This window comes from Taudactylus pleione, unplaced genomic scaffold (assembly GCF_031769625.1).
Source record: "Taudactylus pleione unplaced genomic scaffold, aTauple2 ptg000333l, whole genome shotgun sequence".
Classification (NCBI taxonomy): domain Eukaryota; kingdom Metazoa; phylum Chordata; class Amphibia; order Anura; family Myobatrachidae; genus Taudactylus; species Taudactylus pleione.
Genome location: NW_028284734.1, coordinates 8160177 through 8187524, shown reverse-complemented (window position 1 = coordinate 8187524; position 27348 = coordinate 8160177). Strand labels below are relative to the sequence as shown.

Here is a 27348-nt window from a genome sequence, read left to right as displayed (position 1 = left end):
ACCCGGAAGCTTTCTGGTCTCTGGTTGCGAGATGGGGACTTCTGGACTTCTTGTCTCAACCACATGGTCCCTCTATTGTTCCAGAGCAAGGGACTCAGTAGCTCTGTCTGTGCTCCAGATTGGCCTAGGTGTGGTACTCCTCCAATGTTTTCTCAAAGACACCCTATGGCTTTTCCCACCTTGTCCATGTTTGCTCCAACAACATGACAGCACTTAAACATATGTGGAGTCTACCCCACCAGAGTATGCAGCATATTTTTATTTGTGTAATACAAATGTTCAGTCTTTGTATTTTCATCAATTGGCGTGCTTGTGTTCTCATCAATTGGCGTTCTTGTATATTCATCAATTGGCGTGCTTGTATATTCATCAATTGGCGTGCTTGTATATTCATCAATTGGCGTGCTTGTATTTTCATCAATTGGCGTGCTTGTATTTTCATCAATTGGCGTGCTTGTATTTTCATCAGTTGGCGTGCTTGTATTTTCATCAGTTGGCGTGCTTGTATTTTCATCAGTTGGCGTGCTTGTATTTTCATAAATTGGCGTGCTTGAGAATCCAAGCACAGTCCAATCAGACGATGGCTGTGTCTGTTGTTCTAATTCGTTTTTATGTTATCACGGATTTAGCACGCACAAGTTGCCCCCCCCTCCCCAGACAATTACAGTAACTTCTGTCCAGCGTGCACACACCCTGCCTGCATCTCCATGCCCTGCTTGGCCCCCTAGTCGTACAGAGTTGCAAGCCAGGTTTGCGGCTGAAAAATTACAGGCCGTACTGAATAACTGGCAACTTGTGTTTATGTCCAACTATGAATAAGTCCTATAATAGTTAACAAGCTTGCATATCTTTTTATAATTTTTTATTTCCTGTATGTACTGTACATCTCGATAACTATTACGTTTCTGCTAACCTGTTTTATAAGGAGGTGTTTTCTTGTCTTTCAGAAACAGATATGTTCTTTTTGGCTATCAGCATGGTGGGAACAGACTTCTCAATGATCGGTCAGCTTTTCCCTCATAGGGAGAGGACCGAGATCAAGGTAAATTTTACATATTTTTAGTTTGTTAAAGTAACTCTGAGGGTAAATGCTGAATTGTTTTGTATTAATTGCTTTGCTGTAGGCTATGATGCTGACTAGTTCTACTTATTACTTTAAAGCTCTGGCCATCTTTTAGAAATGGAATCTTTCCTTTTCTATGTCCCCGTCCCCATGCTTAGGAGCACAGTCAGGATTACAAATGGAGGTTTTAAATTACTGTTAAGTACTAAAGTATCTCTACAGCATTTAGCTATAGATGGCTTAGCCACCTAATTTCTGATGGGCTTCAGTCCCTTCATGACCAGTAAAATTTATACATTTGTTACATTTCTGAGATTCTCTGAGGAAAATAATTTTTTTAAATTTTACTTTGAACAACTAAATTTGTTTGTTTGCAACTGAGGCTTTTTGCACCCCTGTGCTGAGCTTAACACCAATCTGAGGGCCTGATTCAGTAGCGATTTTTTGCCATCGTGTATGCGTATAAGCCGCCCTTCGCATGCGCAACGATTGCATTGCAATTATGGACGCACAGAGGAATTCATCATCTGTCAGGGTTTTGGGGGGGGGGGGGGGTTGTCTGGGGGTGGTCGGGAGAACACAGACGTGCCTATCCATTTGAACACCATTTCATGGGCGTGCATAAATTATCCACTGCAATTGCATACGCGGCATTAGAGCTACCTGCCTGCGAGGATACTTGCAGTGTTTGGAACTGGTCAGACTTGTAAATGCGAGAGGGGCCAATGTGCGTCGATGGTACCGATGTTTATGCAGAAGAGCAACATTGGATGGAAATGAGCCCGCAGCAATGGGCGTCTTTATGCCGGCTGAGCTTTGGCAGGCATTAGCATATATTTGCAGCTACGATTGTGTTAGCGTCTGCTGCTGAATGAGGCCCTTAGTTTGTATGCTATAATACCTGCGTTTTAACTTGGAAATGATCACAGTCACTATAGTTCAGATAACCATGTTTACTAGTTTAGTCATAGCTGTTTTCTTTTGGGGAAATTAAATATTCCTTACAGTGTGTTTTTATTATACTACACTGGCTATTTGTTTTATTTTGTGGCTTTACCATCTGGATCTCAGTGGCTTTACTGTTTTTTGTTTTGTTTAGAACAAGTTTAAGCGGGAAGAACGAGCAAATGGTTGGAGGATAGACAAGGCTTTTAGTAAGTGTTTTTATCATTTATTTACGTAACCTATTTTATTAGTGTTTTTTAAGTGGTTTATTTAGAAATGTAATAATGGGACAACTGTTTTTGACAAACCATTTTAGCTGAGGTTTAGCTCATTATACCGACCTCGGGGAATCCGAAGCTCAGAATGCCGGCCGCTGGAATCACGACACCTGCCAGAATCCCGGCGCCGGCATCCCGACAGCCGGCATCTCAAAGGTAGCTGGGATAAGGGGAAGGTTAGGCACTAGGGGGAGGGTTAGGGTTAGACACTTAGGGGGGGAGGGTTAGGTTTAGGGTGTGGGGAGGTTAGGTTTAGGCACTAGGGGGGAGGTTAAGGGTAGGGAGAAGGGGAGGGTTAGGAATACCGATAGGTGTCTGTATCCTTACCCTGTCTGGATGCTGCCATTAGGATTCTGATCTCTGGGATCCCAAGCGCCAGCATCCCATACCCAACCCCTTTATAAATGGTAGAATATTTCCATGGGTGCTACTGCTTTTCAGTAACTGGTCCATTAAATGTTCAGTTTTCCGATTAAAAAAAAACTCCATTCCTTTTTGGCTGGTCCCATCCTAAGCAAAAGAGACTTGTGTTGAATTAAATGTGTAAGAAATGTTATTTGCCTTGATTAATGCGACGGGTGCGTTCACTCTGTTCATAACATTGTAGTAAGGAAAGACCTAGGGCTCTATTTACTACAATCCGCATATTGAATGCGGATTGTAGTGTGATATTACCGAGTGAATTTGCATTGCGAATTCAGGCAATATCACAGGGATTTGCTATAAATCCCTTGCAGAGACAGAGCTTGCGATAAAGCTCTGTCCCTGCGGATCCCATCCGCACTGTAGTCGCGGTATTTTCGGACAAAATACCGCGACTAAGAGCCCGCGCATGCGCCGACCCACCGCCGCTACTACCCCCCCACTGACGCTAAGCCCCGCCCCCCGGTGCTAAGCCCCGCCCCCCGCGATCGCGGACCCCCGCGACCCCCCCTCCCTTCATTACACTTACCTGCATCCTCCTGGCCTCCGGTGGTCTTCTCCGGGCTTCCCGATCAGGTGATCTCCCATACTGCACTGGGGCCCAATCACCTGATGACTGGGCCCCAGTGCACTGTGGGAGACCAGCTGACCGGAGAGGAGCCATCACCGGAGGCCCGATCACCGGTCCCTGGATTCAGGTAAGTAAAAAAAAAAATATTAAATTTTTTTTTTCTTTTTATTACAGCAATCTGCTTGCGGTCTGATTAGACCACATAGCTGATTACTGGTACCGGCTCCCGCCTCTGCTCTCCCCGTTAGAGCAGAGTGGGAGCCCGGTAACCGGGGGAGACCCTGGATAACGCCACCTCCAGGTGGCGTTATTATCACAGGGCTTCCCCCGGTATTTTTTTACAATTTATTTTTAGTAACTTGCACACAGATCACATTTCCCATTACAATTATGGGAAATGCGATCTGCTTTACTAAATATAAGTGATACTGGGGGTTGGAGTAGAATTTTACTAATTCTACTCCAATTGCCCTGTAATAACTACAGGTGAAACTAAAATAATGTGAAAAGGGTGTGAAAACACCCTTTTTCACTTTATTTTAGTAAAAATAATGTTAATAAATAGAGCCCCTAATGAGTAAAGTGACCAAAGTGGTATTAAAACTCCTGCAACACTTTCAGAGCAACAGAAAGTAATAAACTAATTATTCTCATGTGCTACATTAGAGAATGCAAGATTTGTTGGTATGTATATCTCTCTTGCGGCCTCCAGCAGTTAAATAAGTTAGTAAGAAGATGATGATACAGTCTAAAGAATATGGGAGGCCGAGCTAGCAAGGGTGGAGTTAGGTGGGATACTGATAAACTGGTGCGATTTTAAGGCGCATTTGAAACTTTGCAGCCTGCTGGCGAGTCTGACTGGGGAACTATAGGTGAGGAGCGGCAAGGGAGATGTTTTTGAGATGAGATGCTATCATTGGAGAGTTGAATTGCTGATTTGTGGCATGGTGGATGGGAGAGAGATGATGAGGTCAGATATTGGGGGTGGGGTGTGAAGTAGCTGAGGGGTTTGTAACAGAGGGTAAGGCATTTTAAATTGGATTGGGCAGTAAATGGGCAGCTAGTGTAGAGGCCGGCAAAGTTGGGAGGCAGTAGCAGCCGTAGTGTTGAGAATTGATTCAAGTAGGTGAGAAGTACAACAGACATGATGAGGTTGCAATAGTCAAAATGGGAGTTAATGAGAGAATTTACAGTTTTCGCAACATCCCAGTTGATGAGGGGTCTAATCCCAGCAATATCTTCAAGGAGGTAGTAGCTGGCTTGGGATAAGGTTTGGTGTCCAGACAGTGGACATGAGGAACAGGGAAGGGTGTAGTGTTGTAAATGGAGAGATATGAGGAAGTTTGGAGCATTTAGGTGACAGAAAGGTGGTGAGGTCAGTTTTAGAAATGCTGAGTTTTTCATTAATGTTGGGACATCCTTAAGGACATAACTGAAAGGAGAGGGGTCAGAGATGGAGAGATTTGAGTGTCATCGGCTAACCATTTTAATCTGCTTGTCCTTAGATGTTACCATACACCTGCGCATAAGGTCACATCCTATGATCAATTTTATTTTTACTTAAGGTGCCCTTCTTTATTGTGCTCCTCTTTTGTACCCCACCTTGAACAGGAAGAGGCCAAGGGTAGTAGTATCTTTCCTCTCCATTTCCTGGTTCCTGTTGCAACACGTAGAACCACAAATTGGCACTTATAAATGTATTATTTCTCCCTCCTCACTCGCTCATCACGATGCTATCGCTGCAGAGTCTTAGCATCCTCTTCCCCGATCTTCCTGATTGGCAAAAATTCCAACTCTAAACCTCCTGTTAGCTTCTCTAGGGCTCTGGAATTAAACTGTGGTGGTCATGTGTTGCCCAGTGTTTTCACTTGCGGCTATCTTTAAATTGATTCCCGGAAGACAAACCTATTCTTCCTGGACTTCTGTGCCACATAACTAGTTCAGCTGATGCTATCCATGGAGCTGGGAGAAATACTTCCCTCAATATGAAGAATGTTTATTTTGTTAGTCTTACACGGCCCAGTTTGTCACTAGTTCCTTCAGTTTTTAAGTCCTGGATCCGAACATTTTTTGGCCCTTGATGGATGTGAAAATGCTGCCATGACTGTCTGATTACCAAGATCAGTAATTTCCTACACTGGGCTAATTGTTTATCAAGGCTCCAGTAAGGAAGAAGTAATGCTGACAGCTTACACCTAGCCTTAGCGTTTCAGCTGCTAGATGTCTTGTCTGATTCTTGAACAAAGCATGGGTCTGGTACAGCACAGGCCTGATGAGTCCTATTTTTTAAGGAAAGATCTGTTATGTAAAGGGTCAAGTGCCATCCTGCCGTGGTTAGTGCCTTGTGCTGTTACAGGAGTACATTCAGGGCCTGGGACTCAAGGTGATGATCATATATGCGATAGCACTGCCCATTTTATTACAAGGTAGAATACAGATTGGTGGGCACTTGCCTGGCATATAAACTGCTGCCACCACACACTTGATTAGCCTCCTGATGGATGTCAGGACAGAATATTTCACTGGGGGGCTCTGGTTCCCCTGTGGCATCTGCTGTCTACAGACACAAGTCTTGTCCAATGTTCTAAAGCCCATTCCTGTTTAAGGAATATATACGTTCTTGGACAATAGTCAGAACTGAGAGAGGGAATCAATTTTTCATCGGACTGCGAAGCTGGAGGGCCATTAGTACATTGCCATCACCATGATAGCTTACATCTATAGCCAGGGAGTTCGCGAAGAGAAGCAAATGAATGGGCAACGTTACATGTCTACTTGAACAGCCAGTCTCTTCAGGGGAAGTAGAGAATTGTCTGGCCAACTACTCAGCTGGGATCAGGCGTTTCCTTGCAATTGGGCAATTTATCTGGAAGTGTTTCACTAGCTCATGTACAGACAAAGAACATCTGAGCTAGGCTTCATTGTCTCTTGTTGCACCTTTTTGGATTTACATTGTAACTTTGTGGCTTGTTACAAAAGTCTTCCATCTATATAATGATATTGCCCTTTATTCCCTCTTCCTCACTCCATTGTACCCACAGGGTATGGCATGGATTTAAGACTGTAGCTTAGATACCCGTCTCTGCCAATTCTGTGAGCACATTCCTGGAATAGCTGAGCAAGATGACAATGCTGTCTTCTATAAACACTTCACCAAGTTGTACCCACAAAATGACTGCTTTCTATTCATTTAGGAGTAAGGCGTAAATCCAACTAGACAGTTTTTCCCATATGCAAAGTTTCACAAACATTTGCAGATTTAGATGTGGTGGGGGGTCCACATCATAGCCCCACTCTAATTCGCACTGTTATAATAAAGCTGCTCAGTATTTGTGTACCAATTGCAAAAGTAAGTCGTTATTTTTCCTGTATACAATATAAATAATGGTCCTTGTGAGTAAGCAATGTGGTCCAGGAGGAAATTTGCACCCTTTTCTCAGAATGTTTCAGAACGGTGTTTATGGGCAACCTCTCTGGTTGCTAGTGTGAAATAGTTCCTCAAATGTACAACTTTTTTAGACTTTGTATTATATTGTTTTATTGACTCCAATAGAGGCCTGAGCAGAAAGTAACAATTTGTACATTTTGCTGTTTAACAGGAGAGAAGCAATCCTTTGACTTTGAATTTTTTGCCCAGCTGCTTGAAAAAGCCCTTGAAGCAGGAAAGAAAAAGCCCAGGACCCCAAGACTTAAACAACCACGTGAGAAAAAGGCTAAGAAGTCACACAGGAAACAAAAAGGTAAGGGCTTTGTCATTTTTTTAAATAGAAATTTTTAGCCAATTATTTATCTGAGTTTTTATAGCATGACACTGTATAGTGACTTGTGGTCAGCCTGTTTCATCCATGTTAGGACTCCTTAGTGTTTCTGATTAACACTTCTGAATTCTTGGCTGTTCCCATCTGAACCCTTTGGTGCAGACACCCAAATTTTAAGGACTTTTGTACAGACAAGCCAGAACCTAATGGCCACACAGAAGAACTAATGTATTGGTTTGCAGTAAAACAAATGGCACTCATTTATTAGAATGCTTTCTGTAATGATCAATAATCGATTGACTGATGGACATCATCAGGGCTCAACAAATCTCGGGGGCTATTTCGTCATCATGGCTACCAGATTTTGCTACCTGGTGACGAGATAATCCAGGATGGGAAGAAGCAGATCCTCGTCAGCCCTAGCGGAGAATATATATTTCTTTACTATATATTGCCGCTGCCGGCTGTCAGTCTATGCGGCTATGATTGATTAGCCCAGCTCCGCCTACAGCAGGTGATCTTTGATTGGCTCTCTGCACGCACATGACATTGTGCAGTGTAGAGGAGCCCAGCAGCAGCAACTGGCTTGCAGCCACCGGGACAGAGAGGAGGGAGGCTGGTAGGTAGACGCGGTCACCATGAGGAGCATCGCGGTCCGGACGCCCAACCATGCAGCCCCCACGGGCAAAGACGCCCAGAAAGCCACATCACCAGGAGGACACCACGCCTGACAGGCCTGAGAGAAATAGGTGCCATCACCTGACCGGAGACCAGATTGAGGTGAGGAGCCAAGCAAGGAGTGTGGGGAGAGAAGCCAGCAGAGGGAGGAGAGGACTTGGAGACCGGAGTCTGGGAAGAGGAGCCTGGCTGCTGTGGGGAGTATGTAAGGTGGCAAAGGCTGCCATGACCCGGGGAGTGGGTGAGTAGGCTGACTGGCAGATTAGGGGAGAGCTGCTGGAACAGGGGAGTGAATGAGTATGCTGAGACTGGCATATGGGGAGGGTTAATGCGTGAGGAGGGTGACATGAGGGGTGTGGAGGATGCTGCAGGAATAAGGGAAGTGGTGAGGAGGCTGAGACTGGAATAGGGGAGTGGGTGTGGAGGCTGGCATAAGGGCAGAAGAGGCTGTAGGAATGAGGAGACTGAGGCATGCATAGGGGAGTGGGTGTGGAGGCTCGCACGAAGGGAGAGGAGGAGGCTGCATATTGCTGAAATAGGGAAGTGGGTGATGAGGCTGATGCTGGCATAAGGGGAGTGGATGTGGAGCCTGGTATCGGGAGAGGAGGAGGCTGCAGGAATGAGGACTGGGTGATGAGGCTGGTGTAGGGGAGAGGAGGCTGCATACTGCTGGAATATAGAAGTGGGTGAGGAGGCTGAGGCTGGCATAAGGGGAGAGGGTGAGGAGGTTGGCATTAGGGGAAAGGAGGAGGCTGCAGGAATGATCACTGGGTGATGAGGCTGAGGCTGGTATAGGGGAGAGGAGGCTGCATACTGCTGGAGTATAGAAGTGGGTGAGGAGGCTGAGGCTGGCATAAGGGGAGAGGGTGAGGAGGTTGGAATTAGGGGAAAGGAGGAGGCTGCTGGAATAGGAGAGGAGGCTGACATAAATAAGGGGAGTGGGTGAGGTGGCTGGCATGGGGGGAGAGGAGGAGACTGCATATTGCTGGAATAGGGCAGTGGGTGAGAAGGCTAACACTGGCATCCTTATATTTTAATAGATAAACGTGAATATTAATACATTCACATATACTAATACCAATCAGGGAAAATCCTTATTTTGAGTTAAAAATGTCAGGACTTGATTCAGAATCTTTTGGACACTCCCCTAATGAATAATTAGGCTAATTGGAAGTTTCAAATTAGCTTAATTAGTCCAATAATTTCATGTCTTTATTGGCTGGGGGAAAATATATTATAAAAATATATTTTTAATATTATATTGGGACGGTGGTCTGGCGCCTACACTTTCATTCTGGCTCCTAGATTTTAGAACAATTTGTCAAGCCCTGGACATTATATGAAAAGTACCAGCCATTGTAGGAAAAAAGCTACGACATGCTGGGGCACTCAGGTGGCACAAGCTTTATTCTTAAGATTAAGGCTACGTTCACATGATCGTTACATCTCTCCTCTATTATTTTGACTGCTAATTGGAGAGAGAGTTAAGCTGGGTACACACTAGGTCGACTGGGCAGCCGATTCAGGTAAGTATACACACTTACCGATCGGCTGCCTGTACACACAGCCAGACGCGCCGATATATCAGTCATCAGTTGGGCTGCGCAGAACGACATCTTTCACAGACATATTGGGGGTACACACACGACAACGCACTCTCTATATATCGCTCGTTTGATTGAACGGTTGATATATCGCCCAGGATGTACCAGTTTAAGGGCTAAGGCCCTCATTCAGAGCCGTACGCTCTGAGCAGAGCGCACGCTCTGAATGAGGGCCGCCCTCCATGAAAATGGAGCGTCCTCCTGGACGCTCGTATAGCTGTGGGTCACCACCCACAGCCTATACGAGCGTGCATTTTGATGGCCGCGATGGTCGTGACCATCGCGACCATCGAAACTGCGAGCCGGAGCCTGCGGTTGAGGTTTTCAACCGCAAGCTCCGGAGTGATTTTGGCTCTATCAGAGCCAAAATCACTCCCACTGACATCACTAGTGATGTCAGTGGGCCGGCTTCTGACGGGAGGCGTTACCGTGGGAACGCCCCCTTCAGGGAGGCACGCCCACCAAAGGGGGCGTGCTGTCAATCAACATCGACAGCACGCCCCCTTTGATCAGACACAACGAGCGAAGGACTTTCCTTCGCTCGTCGCGTCTGGCGCATGCGCACGACGGAGCTCCCTCCGTCGTGCGCATGCTCAGTGCATAACATCGATCCACTTGCGAGCGGACAGCCGCTCGCGAGTGGGTCTGAATCAGGCCCTAAGTTTTCTAAGTGGCGGGTTTGCCATTGTTTTAATACTGATGGGCATCACAAGCAGTTTGGGGAGTCAAATTACAGTAATTACTAAGGCATAGATGCCAGATTTTAAAACCAGATGCTATCTGTTTGTAAACTCCAATCCTGCTGGTAATCTGCCGTAAATCCATTGTGGCTTACTAGGTTCTGTACAGGTTTCTGTATTAAAGAATGCAAAAATAGGTAGACTTGGAAAAAAAATATAAACCTTGTGCCGTCCCCACCTAAAATTGATAACCAGTTCTAGGCAATGAAGCCCGGGCTGGTAGTGGGACAACCAGCTCTGTGCTTATACCACGTGTAATTCACTTCACCGGTGGGTGTGCGGTTAGTAATTGGTTGCTCGCATAATACAGAACCCTGCAAGGCCTATTGTGCCCAATTTTAATGGTGTCAGCATCTCCTGGTATGCAGGGTCTGCATTGCACCTGTAAAGGAAATCTTAAAATAAGGGCATGATACACATTGAATGACTTAATACTTCCCCACACCCCTCGTTCACCTATTTATTACTTACAAGGTTCTCTTCTGTCCATGTAGGTATTCCAGGGTGCCTGTGTACACCGTCCCTTATTCTTTGTATTTTACAAATATTTTTTTAAAGTTTTTTTTCAAAAATTGGCATAATGAGAAAATACTTCTTATACATGTCATGAATTATAGATTTTATATACTGTATGTATTCAATCTCCTATTTAAGGGAAACATTGCGTTGGGTAGTCATATTGTGTAAGCATCTATACAACATGAATGTGGATAAGGGGAAATTATTAATATAATTCTTGGTGTTCATAGATAAATCTGCAGCAGAACAAAATCTGAGTGATGGGGAATCTGGCAATCTGTCAGACAGGGAGAGAGCTGATGCCAGGTCAGCAGAGAAGGAGAACGAGGAGTCCTGCTGTGTTAAAGAGTGCTCGTCTGCATCTGGCCCTGTTCCTGGCAAAAAGAAGAGGGCTAGAAAGAAAAAAGATGACATTAATGAGCCAGCAGAAGAAAATCCAGCGTCCCAGGGTGGTGATTTGCCCCAAATGCCAAAGAAGAAGGAATCCAAAAAGAAATGTAAGATCTATTGTGTAATATGTACATACTGTGCAGCACACGTGGAGGCAAGTCTAAACTGTAGTATCCATAAACAGACAAATTCTCACTTGTTTATATGGAGAACACGACAATAAGCAGGCCTCTCATTTGTCACAGGCATAACCTTAGTATGACTCTAGCTAACACTGCTTTTTCAGAAGAGCCTATATTGTGGCCTAGGACTAATTCTGCCAGTAATTCCTTCCCACCTGTTTGACAGCCTTGGGTTTCAGAGGAGAGGTCAGGAATTGTTTGTTTCCTTGCCATCTGATCACTGTACACCTGACTTGGAAAATGTATCTCACTATGGATACCGGGGCTTCCGTTGGGTTCATCAATATCATATCAATGTAGGAAAGTCCAGGCTGCTGAAAGAAATGGTTATCCCGTGCCTCTCAGCCCTGATATATACAATGTAACCTGACAGTAACCGTAAGTGACACATCAGCTGCTGTTAGAGCCATGTTACACTGAATCTATCCATGCTAACAATAGTGAGACCTGTGGCCTGGTTTTAAAGTTTCAAAACAAATCAAATTAAATCTACCTTTATGGTTAGACCTTATAACTTTGTCATATCCTACATAACCTGTACATATATAGTATACAAGACTACTAATTTTTCGCCAATGTTTTAGGATCACACTAATTTGATAAGGTTGTTTTTGGTCAAAGTGCGCAACTTACGAATTTATTTGGGGGTCATTTATCATTAGGGAGGGTGTCCAAAGGGTTCTGAAAGAAATCCCCACATTTTTAGCCAAAAAAGGGATTTTGCATTTTTTTTTTTTTCATCTTGTCTGGAATGGAAAAAACTTTTCTCCAGTTGTTTTTCGCCAATTGCGTTTTCGCCTGTTTTTTGGCGAAAAACGTCCGTTTCCGCCCATGGCGAAAAAAAATGTCAGTTTTCATCGCTAATTGAATACGACCCTAAGTCTCTGTAGTTGACTTAAGGAAGTGCCATTAATTGCAGGTATTATTGTTTTCAGCATTTGTCTGCGACTGTATGCTAGCACTGTCTGTCAGTCAAGTGGAATTTCCAGTTTGTGTACCTGTTTTCTCCAATCTCCCTCCTTCCTCGAGTAATTCGGAAGTTCAAGAAAGAGGGAGTCATGGTCCTGCTGGTGGCTCCAGCGTGGCCCCGACGTCCATGGTACTCAGATCTTCGGAGTCTCTCCAGCGACACTCCGTGGCTGTTGCCTCAACGTCCGGACTTGTTGTCTCAGAGTCCTTGCCTCTACCCAGATCTGGGTCGTCTGTCTTTGACGGCTTGGCTCTTGAGACATCCCTCTTAAGGTCCACGGGTTTCTCCTTCATCCACTAGGGGACATTGGAGTTCAAAACAGTGGGGTATAGACGGTGGTAGAGCAGAGCCTGGCACTTTAAATAATTTAGAAGTGACTGGCTCCTCCCCCTCTATGCCCCATCAGCCCCAGTTTTTAGAATGTGCCCGAGAGAGCCGGTAGCACGTCAGGCTGTCTCCAGCCTTTTCAAATATTTTTAAATCATAATGAGGACAGGCAGACTGTTTTCTTTGACAGTCTGCCTTCTACTTGGGAGCCGCCACGGCTACTGCAGCCTGTGTCCGGCGTCCCTGAAGGAGGGCTATAAATCATTGAGTCATCGGACTCAATGGGGCCCGCCACAGGTGAAACTGGCTTGTGTTCGGGTCCCCAGCTCGGGGCGAGCGGGGGACCCGAACACAAGCCAGTTTCACCCTGCCCAGCTTCCCGGCCGCAGAAGTGGTGTATGAGCACCACCCCTGACTAGCAAGGGAGTGTGGTGGAAGAAACCGCTGGGTAGTGTGAGTTTTTCACATACAGGAAAGTGATAACAGTGCCATGCTCTCCCTCCTCCTTTGTCACAGGAGGAGACGCTGCACCCCGCTGATCACAAGGTCAGTGCAGTGCTGACAGGCCTGCTGCAGCTGCACTGAGGTGTAGCGCCGGGTTAGGCGCGCTAAACGTCCTCGATTAGCAGGAGCTGTAGGAGAGACCCACCACTGCTAACAGGGTCAGTGTCCGGGTCTCTGGTTAGGGGAGTGGCGCGATGGCAGCGGGAGAGTCTCCGTTGCACCGCACACCCTCCCGCCCTGTACTCCACCAGTACAGCCTATGTGGCTCAGGCAGCTAGTGCATCACTAGAATCCTCTTAGATGCACTCCCTGCGCGGACGCCCGCCATTCCTCCATGACAGGAGGTAAGCCGCTACAGAGCTGCACCTGCCTTTTCAGAAGGCGCGCTAGGTTATATGCAGCTGAGGCACAGTCAGAGCTACAGCAGACCGGCTGGACATAGAGCAGAGCGGTTCTGCTATCGTAGCGCTATCACACAGACGGTGTAATGGTTAGCATAACTGCCTTTCAGCACTGACGTCGTGGGCTCGGATCCCACCACGGCCCTTACTGTGTGGAGTTTGTATATTTTCCCTGTGCGTGCAGCACTGCCTTAGCTATTAGCAGCTCCCCTCATCTAAATCTCAGGAGGAGACGCCGCATCCCGCAGCTCCTGGCTGGGCTGAGCAGGCTTCCCTGTTAGCTAGTCTATAGCATAGGGCTAATAGCCTTAACGTCATACCAGCACAATGTGGCTCCACAAAGCAGCACTGTATGACTGTCACGCTCCTGTCACGCTTCTGTCACAGCAGCACAACATCAGTGCTCCCGTGAGTTAGCCCCTCTCCGGTCTAGCAGGAGAGATGTTCGGTTAATGCAGAGTTTTGTGTCAGGAGCCTTGAACGGTCCCCCGTGTTTCCGGACCTTCAACTACTCCGCTTTATGCGGTTCTATTAAGGGGACTAGCAGCACTGTGCTGACTGGAGTGTGACAGTTCGCATACACAGCGACTACAACAGCGCCCCCTGCTTCCCTTTTAAGGACAGCAGTTACTACCTGCACACAAGCTGTATAGCTCAGTGCACTACCTGCAGCAGGGAGTGCTTTAGCGTGGGTCTCCTACGTCCTCCTCCCACGCTGGGAGTGCTTCAGGGGATGTCTGTCACTGTATGATAGGAGTATAGTGCTAGCTACAGCGGATAGCTGGTTGCTAGCAGAATGGGAACTAGCCCAATCCCCTCTTTGCACTATAACACCGCATTATGCGGTTCTGAGAGGGGCCAGTTATTCAGCCGGTGCACATTCCCGGCTAGAAGCTCTGTGCTGACAGAGACAAAGTCCCGCCAATTGCAGCGCCGGGTATTACACCCTGTCAGGCTTCCCCTTGGTTCTATATCAAAGGGAGCCTAGCTTAATATAATGGCCTGATATCATAGCCTGTGAAGGCTACCTCATGGTGTACTAGATACCCTGCCTAAATGTATAGTATGTGGTGCTGCTGCCAGAACTTATGGTTATAGCATACCCTTTACCCAAGGTTTGCACATTTTTGCGAACCATCCCCAGGCTTATGCCTCACATTGGCTCGCCTTAAAGAGGGGCAGTACTCTTCCCATGCATATATGTGGCAGCACATATACTAAATTATAGGCTGGTCTTAAAACCTTTCTCACAAACTTTCTCTGCTTACCTTAGAAGGTATGTATATGTGCATCTATATAAAATTATATCTTAGGTGTTCCCTTCGGCAGCACATACAGGAAGAAGTCAGTGACGCACGGTCAGTGTAGTGGTTGGCATTACTGCCTCACAGCACTGAGGTCGCCTTTTTGATTCCCACTTCGAAAAATGGGTTCATCTGGAGCTCAAATGGCACACCTGATAATGCGAGTACACCAGCATCAGAAGGGTCCCAGGATTGAAACCAGTCTGGGACAGCACGCTGCTAAAATAAATATCCTGCCCCTACGCAGTAGCAGAATAACGGCAACACACGGCACATGAGCAGTCTCCCTGCGTGGAGGTGAGCTGTGTGTGTGTGTGTGTGTGTGTGTGTGTGTGTGTGTGTGTGTATATATATATTTCTACTTCAGGGTCCATAGGGTATCCACAGGATACCTTGGGGTATAGGTGATGATGTCAGGCATCGGGCACCATAGAGTTAAGTTTTCAGTCCTCCCAGGATGCACTAGGGTCCCCCTCCTATACCCCGCCCCCGAGCCAAGGCATCTCAGTTTAGTTTGGTGCCCGGCCGGAGTCGGATGCACCTGTCGGAGTGGGGGCTAAAGAAGAGCCCTTGAAGTTTTCTTCAAGCAGCTGTGGCTGCACATCTGGAAGTACAGCATGGACAGTCAGTATTGACGTCCATGCCGTCTTCCCTCCACCCCCGCCGTTACCAGAACGCCGGTACCGATCCGGGGATGCTGGTGAGCATCTGGGGTCACAGCTAGCGGTGACCCGAGATGTTCGGGACCATGGCCGGAATCAAGGGGGACAGCAAGGTAAGCAGCGGGGTCCCGCGGTGGGTCCCCGCTGTTACATGGTCCAGAGTCCCCAGGCAGGGGGCTCCCTGGGGACTGGCTGCAGCGTGGAGCCAGGTTCTAACCTGCGCTTCCACTACCCCCTTGGGACAGCAGGACCGCTGCAGCGCGGTAGCGCTGCGGCGTCCCAGGGGTTAAATGCAGGCCAGGGGAGCGCGCGCCTTCCCTGTCTCACAGCCGGCGCCTCCCCCCGCTGCACACAGCCCTCTCTGCACACGCTGACTGGTCCCCCAGGCCAGCCTCCTCTCTGCTCCTCGGTGGCCATCTTTGGAAAGCATGGTGAGCGCTGTTGGAAACTGAAGAGCTGTGGCATCGTGGTCTGGGTCCCCCTGCATACCTCTCCTCTGTTTGGATAAGGTCTGTGTATGCAGCGCTGTGTCCTACCAGGCTCTGAGTCTGTGTAGTTGAGGATCAGCGCGGATAGTGCAGGAATTGTTTTCTTTGCATCGTATGTGACCTATGCCAGCGTCTGCTGCCTGTACTTTCATTTTCTATCTGTCAGCATTTATCTGTCCCTGTTCTTTCTGCTAAAGCCCTTGCGGTGCGGTGCTTGCAGGGTGGTCTCACACTATACTAATGAGTATTAGTGAGAGGGGTCACATACCTACCATTATGTCTGAAAGTGATTTTCCTCTCCAGCTTTTATGTACTACATGCAAGGTACCTATAGCGGAGGGGGACGGCAGTGCGGAGGGACTATGTCGATGGTGTTATGCGTTGACACGGCCGATTACGGTCACGACTCCGGTACAGGAGCCGCCCTGGGCTTGTTTTGCCAAAGCGCTTACAACCCTCGTGGGCCAGTTAGCTCCGCAGCCTGCTCTCACTCAGATGGGTTTGTCCCAGCAATCAGTGGTGTCGTCACCCATGCAGGGTTTCCCAAGACAATTGATGGTACCCCACAGTCTCCCTATTTCCCCTCCTCAGGTCTCTCATGAGCCTGCGTGGGTTAATTAGTTAACTAGCTCTGTACAGCAGTTGTCAGAGGTGTTGCAATGGGAGTCTGTGATGCGGCCTCACAAGCGGCCGGTGGCGTCTCTTTCTGCTCCTTATGAGGATGACGACGGGACGTCCGATGATGGGGAGATTCTGGATCTTTCTGACCAGGAAACTCCCCGCCCTAAAGAGTCGGACGCTAAGTCTAAGATGTATATACCTGGCCTTATTCGTGCAGTCCGTACTGCTTTAGTTATTGAGGATGAGGAGCCTCCGGTATCAAAGTCCAAATACGCCTTTTTCAAAGATGTTAAAGGAGATACCACAGTGTTTTCTTTTTCGGGGCAATTAGTTGACCACCTAGAGGAAGCGTGGAAACAGCCAGGCAAACGATATCAGCCTCAAAGACGTTTAGCAGTGGCGTATCCGTTTGCGGACAATTATTTTGCAAAGTGAGAATCCCCTCCTCAGGTGGATTCTCATGTGACACGCCTTGTCCGTACTGCCACATTACCCATGCCATCCATGTCCTCCCTTAAGGATGCTACGGACCGCAAGGTGGAGATCTGCCTGAAGTCCGTCTATTCCCTTGCGGGGGGGGCTGCGCGGCCGGCTATGGCCATTTGCTGGGTTGCCCGAGCTATGGAGCGCTGGGCTGATACGTTGGAGGCGTCCTTCGATTCCGACTGTTCGGCTGAGCAGACGGAGTTGATCGGCAATCTCCGGGATTCGGCCACTTATATATGAAGTGGCCTTGGATGTTAGTACCCTGGCGTCTCGAATTTATTCGGCAGCTGTGGCTGCTCGTCGCACCTTGTGGTTGCGATCCTGGAAGGCGGACGCTGATTCCAAAAAGGGTTTGGAGGCGTTGCCTTTTAACGGAGAGGTTCTCTTCGGTCCGGACCTGGACAAAATTGTAGCCACGCTGGCGGCAGCTAAATCGGCATGTCTCCCGTCGGCTGCTGTTCCTTCTCGTTCAGGTACTCCGTCCTTTTGGTCTTATAGGGCCCAGGGTAGGCCTAAGACACAGTCCTTTCCCCGACAGCTGGCCCCAAGAAATCGGCCAAGCCCCGGAAGCAGGCCTGGAGTACCAGACGTCCGGTCCCTAAGCCAGATGACAAGCCTGCGGCCTGACGGTCCGGGCCTCCCTTTGGGGGATCCCAAAGTGGGAGGCCGCTGCTGCAGTTCGCCAGGTGTTGATCGGTCACCACGACAGACACTTGGGTTCTCGAGGTGGTCTCACACGGGTATGCCCTCTCCTTCCGGCACAGACCTCTGACTCGATTCTTCACCACGGGTCTACCATCAGACCGGAACAAAGCAGTGGAACTGCGGAAAGTCTTGCACACTATGCTCCAGGCTGGAGTTATAGTGCCTGTTCCATTCTCCCAGAAGGGCCAGGGTTTCTATTCCAATCTCTTTTTGGTGCAGAAACCCAATGGGTCGTTTCGTCCGATTCTCAACCTCAAAGCTCTCAACAAATCTTTGCGGGTGCCGAAGTTTCGGATGGTGACACTACGGTCCATCATTCTGGCGCTGGAACCTGGGGACTACATGGTGTCGTTGGACATACAGGACGCTTACCTGCATGTCCCTATTCTTTTGCGCCATCAGCGGTTCCTCAGGTTTGCAATCCGCAGCGAACACTTTCAGTTCCGGGCGTTACCTTTTGGCCTGGCGACAGCACCACGTGTTTTCACCAAGGTGATGGCGGTCATGGCGGCTTCCCTGCGGCTGCATGGGGTCTGCATGTTGCCGTACTTGGACGACCTTCTATTAGTGGCAGGATCTCCGGAGCTGCTCCTGCGCCACTTGGAACTGACCATTGCGCTACTGCAACGGCACGGCTGGTTAATAAACTGGCAGAAGTCCACCCTGGTCCCGTCTCAGCGGATTCTGCACCTCGGAGCCTTATTGGACTCGGGACAGCAAAGGATCTTTGTGACGGGGGAAAAGATCTCTGCCTTGCAGTCGAGGGTGCGCAGTTGTCTGCAGAGCCGCCGGGTGTCTCTACACTCGGTGATGAGGTTGCTGGGCTCCATGGTGTCTGTATTCGACATGGTGGAATATGCCCAGTTTCACTCCAGACCTCTGCAGCATCTGATCCTGTCCAAGTGGAACGGGCTGCCTCAGTCTCTAAAATCCCAGACGATAGTGCTCACTCCGGAGGTTCGCCTGTCCCTTGCCTGGTGGTTGCAGACGACCCATCTCAACAAGGGTCGTCCGTTCTGGGTGGCGAATTGGGTCCTGTTGACGACGGACGCCAGTCTTCGGGGCTGAGGAGCAGTTTCGGGTCCACACTTGTTCCAGGGCAGGTGGACTCCGGCAGAAGCAGAGCTTCCCATAAACATCTTGGAACTCCGAGCGGTGTTCAACGCTCTCCAGCAGGCACGTCGGGTTCTCCAGGGTCACCCAGTGCAGGTCCAGTCGAACAACGCTACCACCGTGGCCTACATAAACCGGCAAGGAGGAACCCGAAGTCGGGCGGCTCTCGTAGAGGTGTCTCGGATCCTGGTATGGGCGGAGCGCAATCTTCCGGCCATATCAGCTGTCTTCATCCCGGGAGTGCTAAACTGGGAGGCGGACTTTCTCAGTCGCCAGGAAGTACATCCGGGAGAATGGTCCCTGCACCCGGACGTTTTTCAACTGCTGGTGGACAGGTGGGGTCTTCCAGAGATCTACCTCATGGCGTCCCGGCACAACAACAAGTTGCCGGTGTACGGGTCTCGCACAAGAGACGAAGAGGCGTCTCTGGTGGATGCTCTGTCCGTCCGGTGGACGTTCCGGTTTGCTTATCTCTTTCCGCCGGTTTCCCTTCTTCCACGGGTAATCCGGAAATTCAAACAGGAAGGAGGGACGCTCCTGTTGATAGCTCCCGCATGGCCCAGACGGCACTGGTTCTCAGACCTTCAGGGTCTGTCCGTGGACAGTCCTCTGCGGTTGCCGCTATGTCCGGACCTTCTGTCACAGGGTCCTTGTCTTCACCCGGACCTGACTCGGCTGTCTTTGACGGCGTGGCTGTTGAGACGGCCATGTTAAGGTCCAGGGGGTTTTCCAGCTCTGTAGTGCGTACCATGCTCAGAGCTCGGAAACCGTCTTCCGCGAGAATATACCATCGCGTGTGGCATACGTTCTTCCAGTGGTGTCGGCCGAGAGGTTATGCACCGCGGGAGTTTCGTCTGTCTCGGGTTCTCGCCTTCCTGCAAGCGGGACTAGACCATGGGCTTCGCCTTGCTTCTTTGAAGGTGCAGGTTTCGGCCCTGTCTGTCTGGTTCCATCGTAGGATTGCTACAATCTCGGATGTGCGCACCTTTATGCAAGGTGTTCTACGCATTCAGCCACCCTTTGTTCCACCTGTGGCGCCTTGGGATTTGGCTGTGGTCCTGAGGGCTCTCCAGGGATCGCCGTTTGAACCACTGGGCTCAGTGGATCTTAAATGGCTAACAGCTAAGACTGTTTTCCGTCTGGCCATAGCTTCGGCCAGACGTGTTTCTGATTTAGGGTCTCTCTCTTGTAGACCCCCTTTCTTGATTTTTCATGGGAACAGGGCAGTGCTATGCACTCGTCTTGAGTTTATTCCCAAAGTTGTTTCCCAGTTTCATGTTAACGAGGAAATCGTTGTTCCGGCCTTTAACTCACCTGACCTTTCTGTGGGTGAGGCCTCTTTGGATGTTGTGCGGGCCTTAAGGACTTATGTTGACCGCACTTCTTCGTTTAGGAAGTCGGACGCCTTGTTTGTCCTCTATGGCTTCCGTAAAAAGGGTTGGCCTGCTTCAAAGCAAACTTTTTCAGCCTGGATCCGTACGGCAATTTCTGAAGCTTATCTTCATGAAGGCCTGCCGGTTCCTCCTTCTGTGAAGGCTCATTCCACTAGGTCTGTGGGGCCTTCGTGGGCAGCTCGACGTGGTGCCTCTGCAGTCCAGATCTGCAAGGCTGCTACGTGGTCCTCTGTCCATACCTTCGTGAGGTATTACAGGTTTGACACCTTTGCCTCTCAGGATGCTTCCTTCGGGCGGCGGATTCTCCTTTCAGCACAGGAGCGTCCCCGCCCTTAAAGGATACTGCTTTGGGACATCCCCAAGGTATCCTGTGGATACCCTATGGACCCTGAAGTAGAAAATATGATATGATAAGAACTTAGCTTTGTTATCTCTATTTCTACGAAGTCCATAGGGTTCCACAGGACTCCCGCCCTGTCGCACCTGTGCTGCAGATGGGCTTTGCTCTGGTCACCGGTTTTTCCGTCTCCCTTTGGTGAGAATGTGATTCTTGTGTGTGTCCAGATCTTTTTTCTCTCTCTTCCTTCTCCTCCTCCGGCCTATGGCTTGTAATTAACTGAGATGCCTTGGCTCGGGGGTGGGGTATAGGAGGGGGACCCTAGTGCATCCTGGGAGGACTGAAAACTTAACTCTATGGTGCCCGATGCCTGACGTCATCACCTATACCCCAAGGTATCCTGTGGAACCCCACGGACTTCGTAGAAATAGAGATAACAAAGGTAAGTTCTTACCATATCCCATATTTTATATATATATATATATATATATATATACATACATGTGCATACATATTGGGACATTGACATAATTTTCTTATTTTGGCCTCTATTCACCACCACAATGGCTTTGAAATGAAACAAACAAGATGTGCTTTAACTGCAGACTTTCAGATTTAATTTGAGGGTAATTACATCCAAATCAGGTGAACGGTGTAGGAATTACAACGGTTTCTATATGTTACCAAGCACACCTGTTGCAAAGCACCTAGGACACAGGTTCTCAAACTCAGTCCTCAGGACCCCAAACAGTGCATGTTTTGCAGGTCTCCTCACATAATTACTAGTGAAGTAGTTAGCTCCACCTGTAGATCTTTTAAAATGTGTCAGTGAGTAATGAATACACCTGTGCACCTGCTGGGTGACCTGTAAAATGTGAACTGTGTGTGGTCCTGAGGACCGAGTTTGAGAACCACTGACCTAGGAAAACAGCTGACACAAGCTAATTAAACTAGTTAAAAGGGGTGCATGAGAAAAATGTGATCACAAAAATGATTAATTATAAAAATTAATCAAAATAAACAAAAATATGCACCCCTTTAACTAGTTTAATTAGCTTGTGTCAGCTGTTTTCCTAGGTGCTTTGCAACAGGTGTGCTTGGTAACTGTCTCACGTTTAAAAGCAAAGTTGCTGTGAGCTTTAAACCTTGATAGCATACCCTGAGTTTAACACTAATGTGATGGCTATGTCCATTTTATAATTCTGAGCAATAGAGTAGGGACTTGCAGTAAAGTGGGGTCCCGTGACGATGGGCTGCAAGCTTAAATGCTTTGATCAATTCAGGAACTAAAACCCCACTGTTTATTATGAGTTATTATGGTGAGTGCAGAGCCCCTGTGATTGATTGATTTTTATATATATATATATATATATATATATATATATATATATATATATATATATAGCATGCTGATCTCCAGGAGTTTGTCAAGTAAAATCACCATGTTGGCACGGAACTAGTGGCGTAACTAGGGTATTTGGAGCCCAGGGCAAATTTGAAAAAGGCGCGCCCCCCCCCGATGTGCGCGCAGCCAAAAATGGGCGTGGTCACTTAAATATGGGGCATGTCAACATGGCACACCCCTTTATTTTCACACTGAACATTCCTATCCATATGCACCTTAACCCCAGTAGTACCCCTTATACAGTACCCCCAGTATGCAGTTGCGGTCCCTCTTATGCAGACCCATAGTAGTGCCCCTTGTACAGTATCCCCAGTTGCGGTCCCTCTTATACAGCCCCCAATTAGTTCCCCTTACTCAGTACCCCCAGTAGTGGCCCCCCAAATGCAGTGCCCCATGTAGTGTGTTCCCCCTTATGCAGTGCCCCCAGTAGCAGTCCCCACAATGCAGTGCGCCCAGTAGTGGTATCCCCTTATTCAGTGCCCTTTATATGGTGCCCCCAGTAGTAGTCCCCTCCCCCATGCAGTTTTCCCAGTAGTGGTCCCCTTATGCAGGCACCCAGTAGTGATCCCCCCCTATCCAGTGCCCCCTGTAGTGGCCCTTCCTATTATTGCCCCCAGTAGTGGTCCCCCGAGTGCAGTGTCTCTAGTAGTAGGCCCCTTTTATAATGCCCCCAGTGGTAGTTCCCCCCCAAGTAGTAGTCCCCAGTAGAGGTTCCTCCTCCCGATTAAGTGCCCCCAGTAGTAGCCCCCCCCCAGTAGAGGTCCTCCCAATAATGGTGCCCCCAGTAGTAGCCATCCATCCCCCGTTGTGCCCCCACCCCCAGTAGAGATCCCCCCAGTAGTAGCCACCCCCGTTGTGCAGATAGGTTAAAAAAAATATATATATATAAAAATATACTTACCTGAATCCACGCTGCTCCGGTCCGGTCCGCGACGCCGCTCCCGCCTGCCAGTCCTCCCGGGCTGGCGCGCTCAGCATTATGGGACAGACGTCATGACGTCTGTCCCATTACCCAGTGCAGGAGCCGGACGGAAGTCCCGCTCTTGCAGTGGGTGCTGCAGCAGTCAATGAGAGTCTATCTGACTCTCATTGGCTGCTGTTTAACACACGCATCGCTGCCAGCGCTGGCGGTGATGCGTGTGTTATGCACAGCGTGAGCCCGCCTCCTAGCGCTATTGGGCAAGCGCTCAGGGGGAGGGAACAGGCTCAGGTGTGCAGCAGCACAGGACCGGCGCTAGGCTTCCAGTGTAAATGTAAATGTCCTGTGTAAATGTGTAGCGCTGACCGCACTCACTGCGGTCGGCGCTACACCGGCTAACTAGGGCGGGCCGGTCCAACGGCGCCAAGGGCACGCACCCCGCTCTCCCTGCCCTAGTTACGCCACTGCACGGAACTCTTTATTTCAAAGAGATTGCCTTCTCATGTAATTATGTTTATGTCCGTGTGTACATGTACAGTGCCTTGCAAAAGTATTCACCCCCTGTTTGGCTTTTTACCTTTTTTTTGCTACATTACAACCTGTAATTTAGTTATGTTTTTAATCTGAATTTTATGTGATGGATCTGCACTAAATAGTCTAATTTGGTGAAGTGAAATGAGAAAAAAATATATAAAAAAGAATCTTTATTAATAAAATTCTGAAAATTGGCATGTGCAAACACACCTTTTCTGAAAGGCCCCAGAGGCTGCAACACCACTAAGCAAGAGGCATCACACCATGAAGACCAAGGAGCTCTCCAAACAAGTCAAGGACAAAGTTGTTGAGAAGTGCAATTCTGGGTTGGGTTATAAAAATATATCCAAATCTTTGATGATCCCCCGGAGCACCATCAAATCCATCATCATCAAATGGAAAGAACATGGTTCCACAACAAACCTGCCAAGAGAGGGCCGCCCACCAAAACTCACAGACCGGGCAAGGAGGGCATTAATCAGAGAGGCAGCACAGAGTTCAAAGGTAACCCTGAAGGAGCTGCAGAGTTCCACAGCAGAGACTGGTGTATCTGTGCATGTGACCACAATAAGCCGTACACTCCAGAGAGCTGGGCTTTATGGAAGAGTGGCCAGAAAAAAAAACATTACTTAGTGATAGAAATAAGACACGATTTGAGTTTGCCAAAAGGCATGTGGGCGACTCCCCAACTGTATGGAGGAAAGTGCTCTGGTCAGATTAGACTAAAATTAAACTTTTCGGCCACCAAGGAAAACGCTATGTCTGGCACAAACCCAACACATCCCATCACCCCAAGAACACCATCCCCACAGTGAAACATGGTGGTGGTAGCATCATGCTGTGGGGATATTTTTCAGCAGCAAGGACTGGGAAACTGATTCGAGTCGAGGGAAATATGGATAGTGCTAAATACAGGGATGTTCTTGAGCAAAACCTGTTTCAGTCTGCCTGTGATTTGCGACTGGGACGGAGGTTCATCTTCCAGCAGGACAATGACCCGAAGCATACTGCTAAAGCAACACTCGAGTGGTTTAAGGGGAAACATTTAAATGTGTTAGAATGGCCTAATCAAAGCCCAGATCTCAATCCAATTGAGAATCTGTGGTCAGACTTGAAGATTGCTGTTCACAAGCGGAAACCATCCAACATGAAGGGGCTGGAGCAGTTTTGCCTTGAGGAATGAGCAAAAATCCCAGGGGCAAGATTTTGCAAGATCATGGAGACTTATCCAAAGAGACTTGCAGCTGTAATTGTCGCAAAAGGTGGCTCGACAAATTACTGACTTTAGGGAGATGAATAGTTATGCATGCTGAAGTTTTCTGTTACGTTGTCCTAAATGTTTTTGATTCACAATATATAAAAAAACACAACTTCACAGTTGTAGGCATGTTCTGTGAATGAAATGATGCGCACCTTCAAACAATCCATTTTAATTCACTGTGTGTGTATATATGCATACATACATACATCTACACTTATATATCCCCACTCTTTTTATGAATATTTCCTAATAATTGGGAAAAAACTGTTTTTTGTTTAACCCTACCTTGGGTTATCACTACTGATATATCCCTTCTTTATTTGGGATGACCAACGCGTTCTATGTCTAAGTACAGGTACCCTTCTCAGTATCCATTGCGGTACTCCATATTATTGTCACATATCTCAATAAAATGAGTCTCTAAAGGGCCCTTAGGTACAATTCATATCATGAATTGTATTAGACTGGTGGGCATAATACGCACTTATAAATAAATATTTATGTAAGGATACTTACACTAGCAGACCGTTTTTGGGGTATATGTATAATCTAACATGGCTATACAGACACACATCCCTAATGGAACAGGCTCAAGTATAGAGTCCTGTTCTATGACCTTCTTGTCTCCACTAACATTTTGCTAGTTTCCATAGTATTTTCTACTGCACATCTCCAGACTGAAGTCCGTGCTGTAGAGCATTGGTCTTAGCCCACTGAAGCTACTCTCTATACCTAACGTGGCAGGTTGCTGTGTGATGGAAAAGGTCCGTGACATTCTACATAGCATCCAGAGGACTTCTGGTCGCTCACAGGTAAGCTGACTTACCCCAGTAATGCCTCAGAAGATGCTCCTATTTCATGCAACCTGACATACATAGCGTTATTCTCCCTTCCGCACCCTAGCTGCTGTCCTAGCAGCCATCCGCTCTTTTAATCAGTTGGCTCTACACTTTAGAGTTTTCCTGGTGTGTGGGTGCATAGTTACAACATTGGATTAGCGACACTATTCTACTAGAATCTGTTGGGATTATGGACTGAAGCGCATCTCTGGGCTAGTGCACAGTTTTACATAGAAGTGTGACAGTCACTATGTTCCACGCAGGGGGTCTGGTTGGGTTTCCTGTTCAGTATCTGTTGATATTTTTATCACACAGACAGGTACCTGACAGGTACCTTCATGGTTGTCCTGGTGCTCTGGCCTTGCTGTGTGGGATGTTTCCCTATATTGGTAGCTCTCCCTGGGTGGCTGTTGCATTCGTGCTCTTTTACTGCTAGGTTCCTGGTTGTTTTCATACTATGTACCGGCCAGCAGTTGGTGCTGACTACGCACTTCCATAATGTTGGAAGTTGTCTGTTTTCTTTTTAGCGGCAGCGTTTCAGTTGCTGTTTTATCCCTGTTTTCAGAATGGGTTGTACTGCTGTCTGACCTTCTCGAATCCTCTCGAATTCGCCTCTGCCTCATGCCCAGTGGGATCTCCACTCATTGGGAGACTTCTATGGTCTAACCCTTCCGCTGGTTAACTTTGTTGTAGTTGGACCTCAAGGATGTTTCAGGGCGACTGTTCGGTCTTGTCTTTTGCATCCCTGTATACTCTTTGTTAGGAGTCTGTGGACAGGATCAGCTCTGTATCTGTAGATTGGTATTGTTATACTTTTCTATATATATATGATTATGTCCAGCAGTGCTGGGATTCTGCTGTCTGCGGCTGTTGCAGCTTCCTGTTTAGACTCTAGTACAGTTTCTCGAGTTTGTTCTCGTGTTACTGCCCTTCTGTGGATTCTTGTCGGGGCGCTCTGCTACCAACTGTCCGGTTTGGTCTATTTTCTGCTGCGATTACAGTGTTCTGACATTTCTCAACTGTGGTTGTTCTCTCGCTAGCCGTTCTGTTCCTTTTTTTTTTTTACGCTGTACGTTGTGGAAGTTTCTGTGACTGTTTAGTGAGGAGAGTAGCGTTTGTCTCCTGTGCTCTGACTCTTGATCCTCAGCTTCCGCTGGGCCTACGGTTCTTGGTGGTCCCGGTTTTGGTTTGTCCGTTGAGTCAGCAAGTTCTCCGCGCTTCCCACCCAGGAGGTTGGCTTTGGGACGTCCCCACTGTCTTGAACTCCAGTGTCCCCTAGTGGATGAAGAAGAAAACAGGATTTTGGTACTTACCGATAAATCCCTTTCTCCGATTCCATAGGGAACACTGGACGCCCGCCCAGCGCTGCGTACCTGCCGTTTTGTTTGGTTTCTTCTCTGGCTGTGTGACTGCATGGTTCCCTGCAGTGGGTTCCTCTGTTCTCGTTCAGTCGGTCTTGTTCCGTTCTGTGGTCTTCTCCTTCTCCTTCTCCTCGTTTTTTCTGTTGTCCTCCGTCTCCTCTCTCTGATGGGGCATAGAGGGGGAGGAGCCAGTCACACTTCTAAATTATTTAAAGTGCCAGGCTCTGCTCTACCACCGTTTATACACCACTGTCTTGAACTCCAGTGTCCCCTGTGGAATCGGAGAAAGGGATTCATCGGTAAGTACCAAAATCCTGCCCAGGGTGTACCAGCTTAAGGGCTAAGTTTACTAAGTGGCAGGTTTGCCATTGTTTTAATACTGATGGGCATCACAAGCAGTTTGGGGAGTCAAATTACAGTATTTACTAAGCATCTGGTTTTAAAATCTGGCATATATTCCTATCTGTTTGTAAACTCCAATCCTGCTGGTAATCTGCCGTAACTCCATTGTGGCTTACTAGGTTCTGTGCAGGTTTCTGTATTAAAGAATGCGAAAATAGGTAGAC

At 48.0% G+C, this 27348-nt stretch overlaps 1 protein-coding gene across 2 annotated transcripts in view; it reads left to right on the top strand.

The window, feature by feature from the left end:
- The window catches only part of BDP1 (BDP1 general transcription factor IIIB subunit), a 184713-nt gene that overhangs the window by 46823 nt on the left and 110542 nt on the right, over positions 1–27348 (top strand). For both annotated transcript variants that reach the window (XM_088443767.1, XM_088443766.1), the window contains exons 7-10: positions 948–1042; positions 2163–2217; positions 6880–7020; positions 10810–11076. In XM_088443767.1, the coding sequence (XP_088299893.1) occupies positions 948–1042; positions 2163–2217; positions 6880–7020; positions 10810–11076 (558 nt within the window). The remainder of the gene's footprint in view (positions 1–947; positions 1043–2162; positions 2218–6879; positions 7021–10809; positions 11077–27348) is intronic.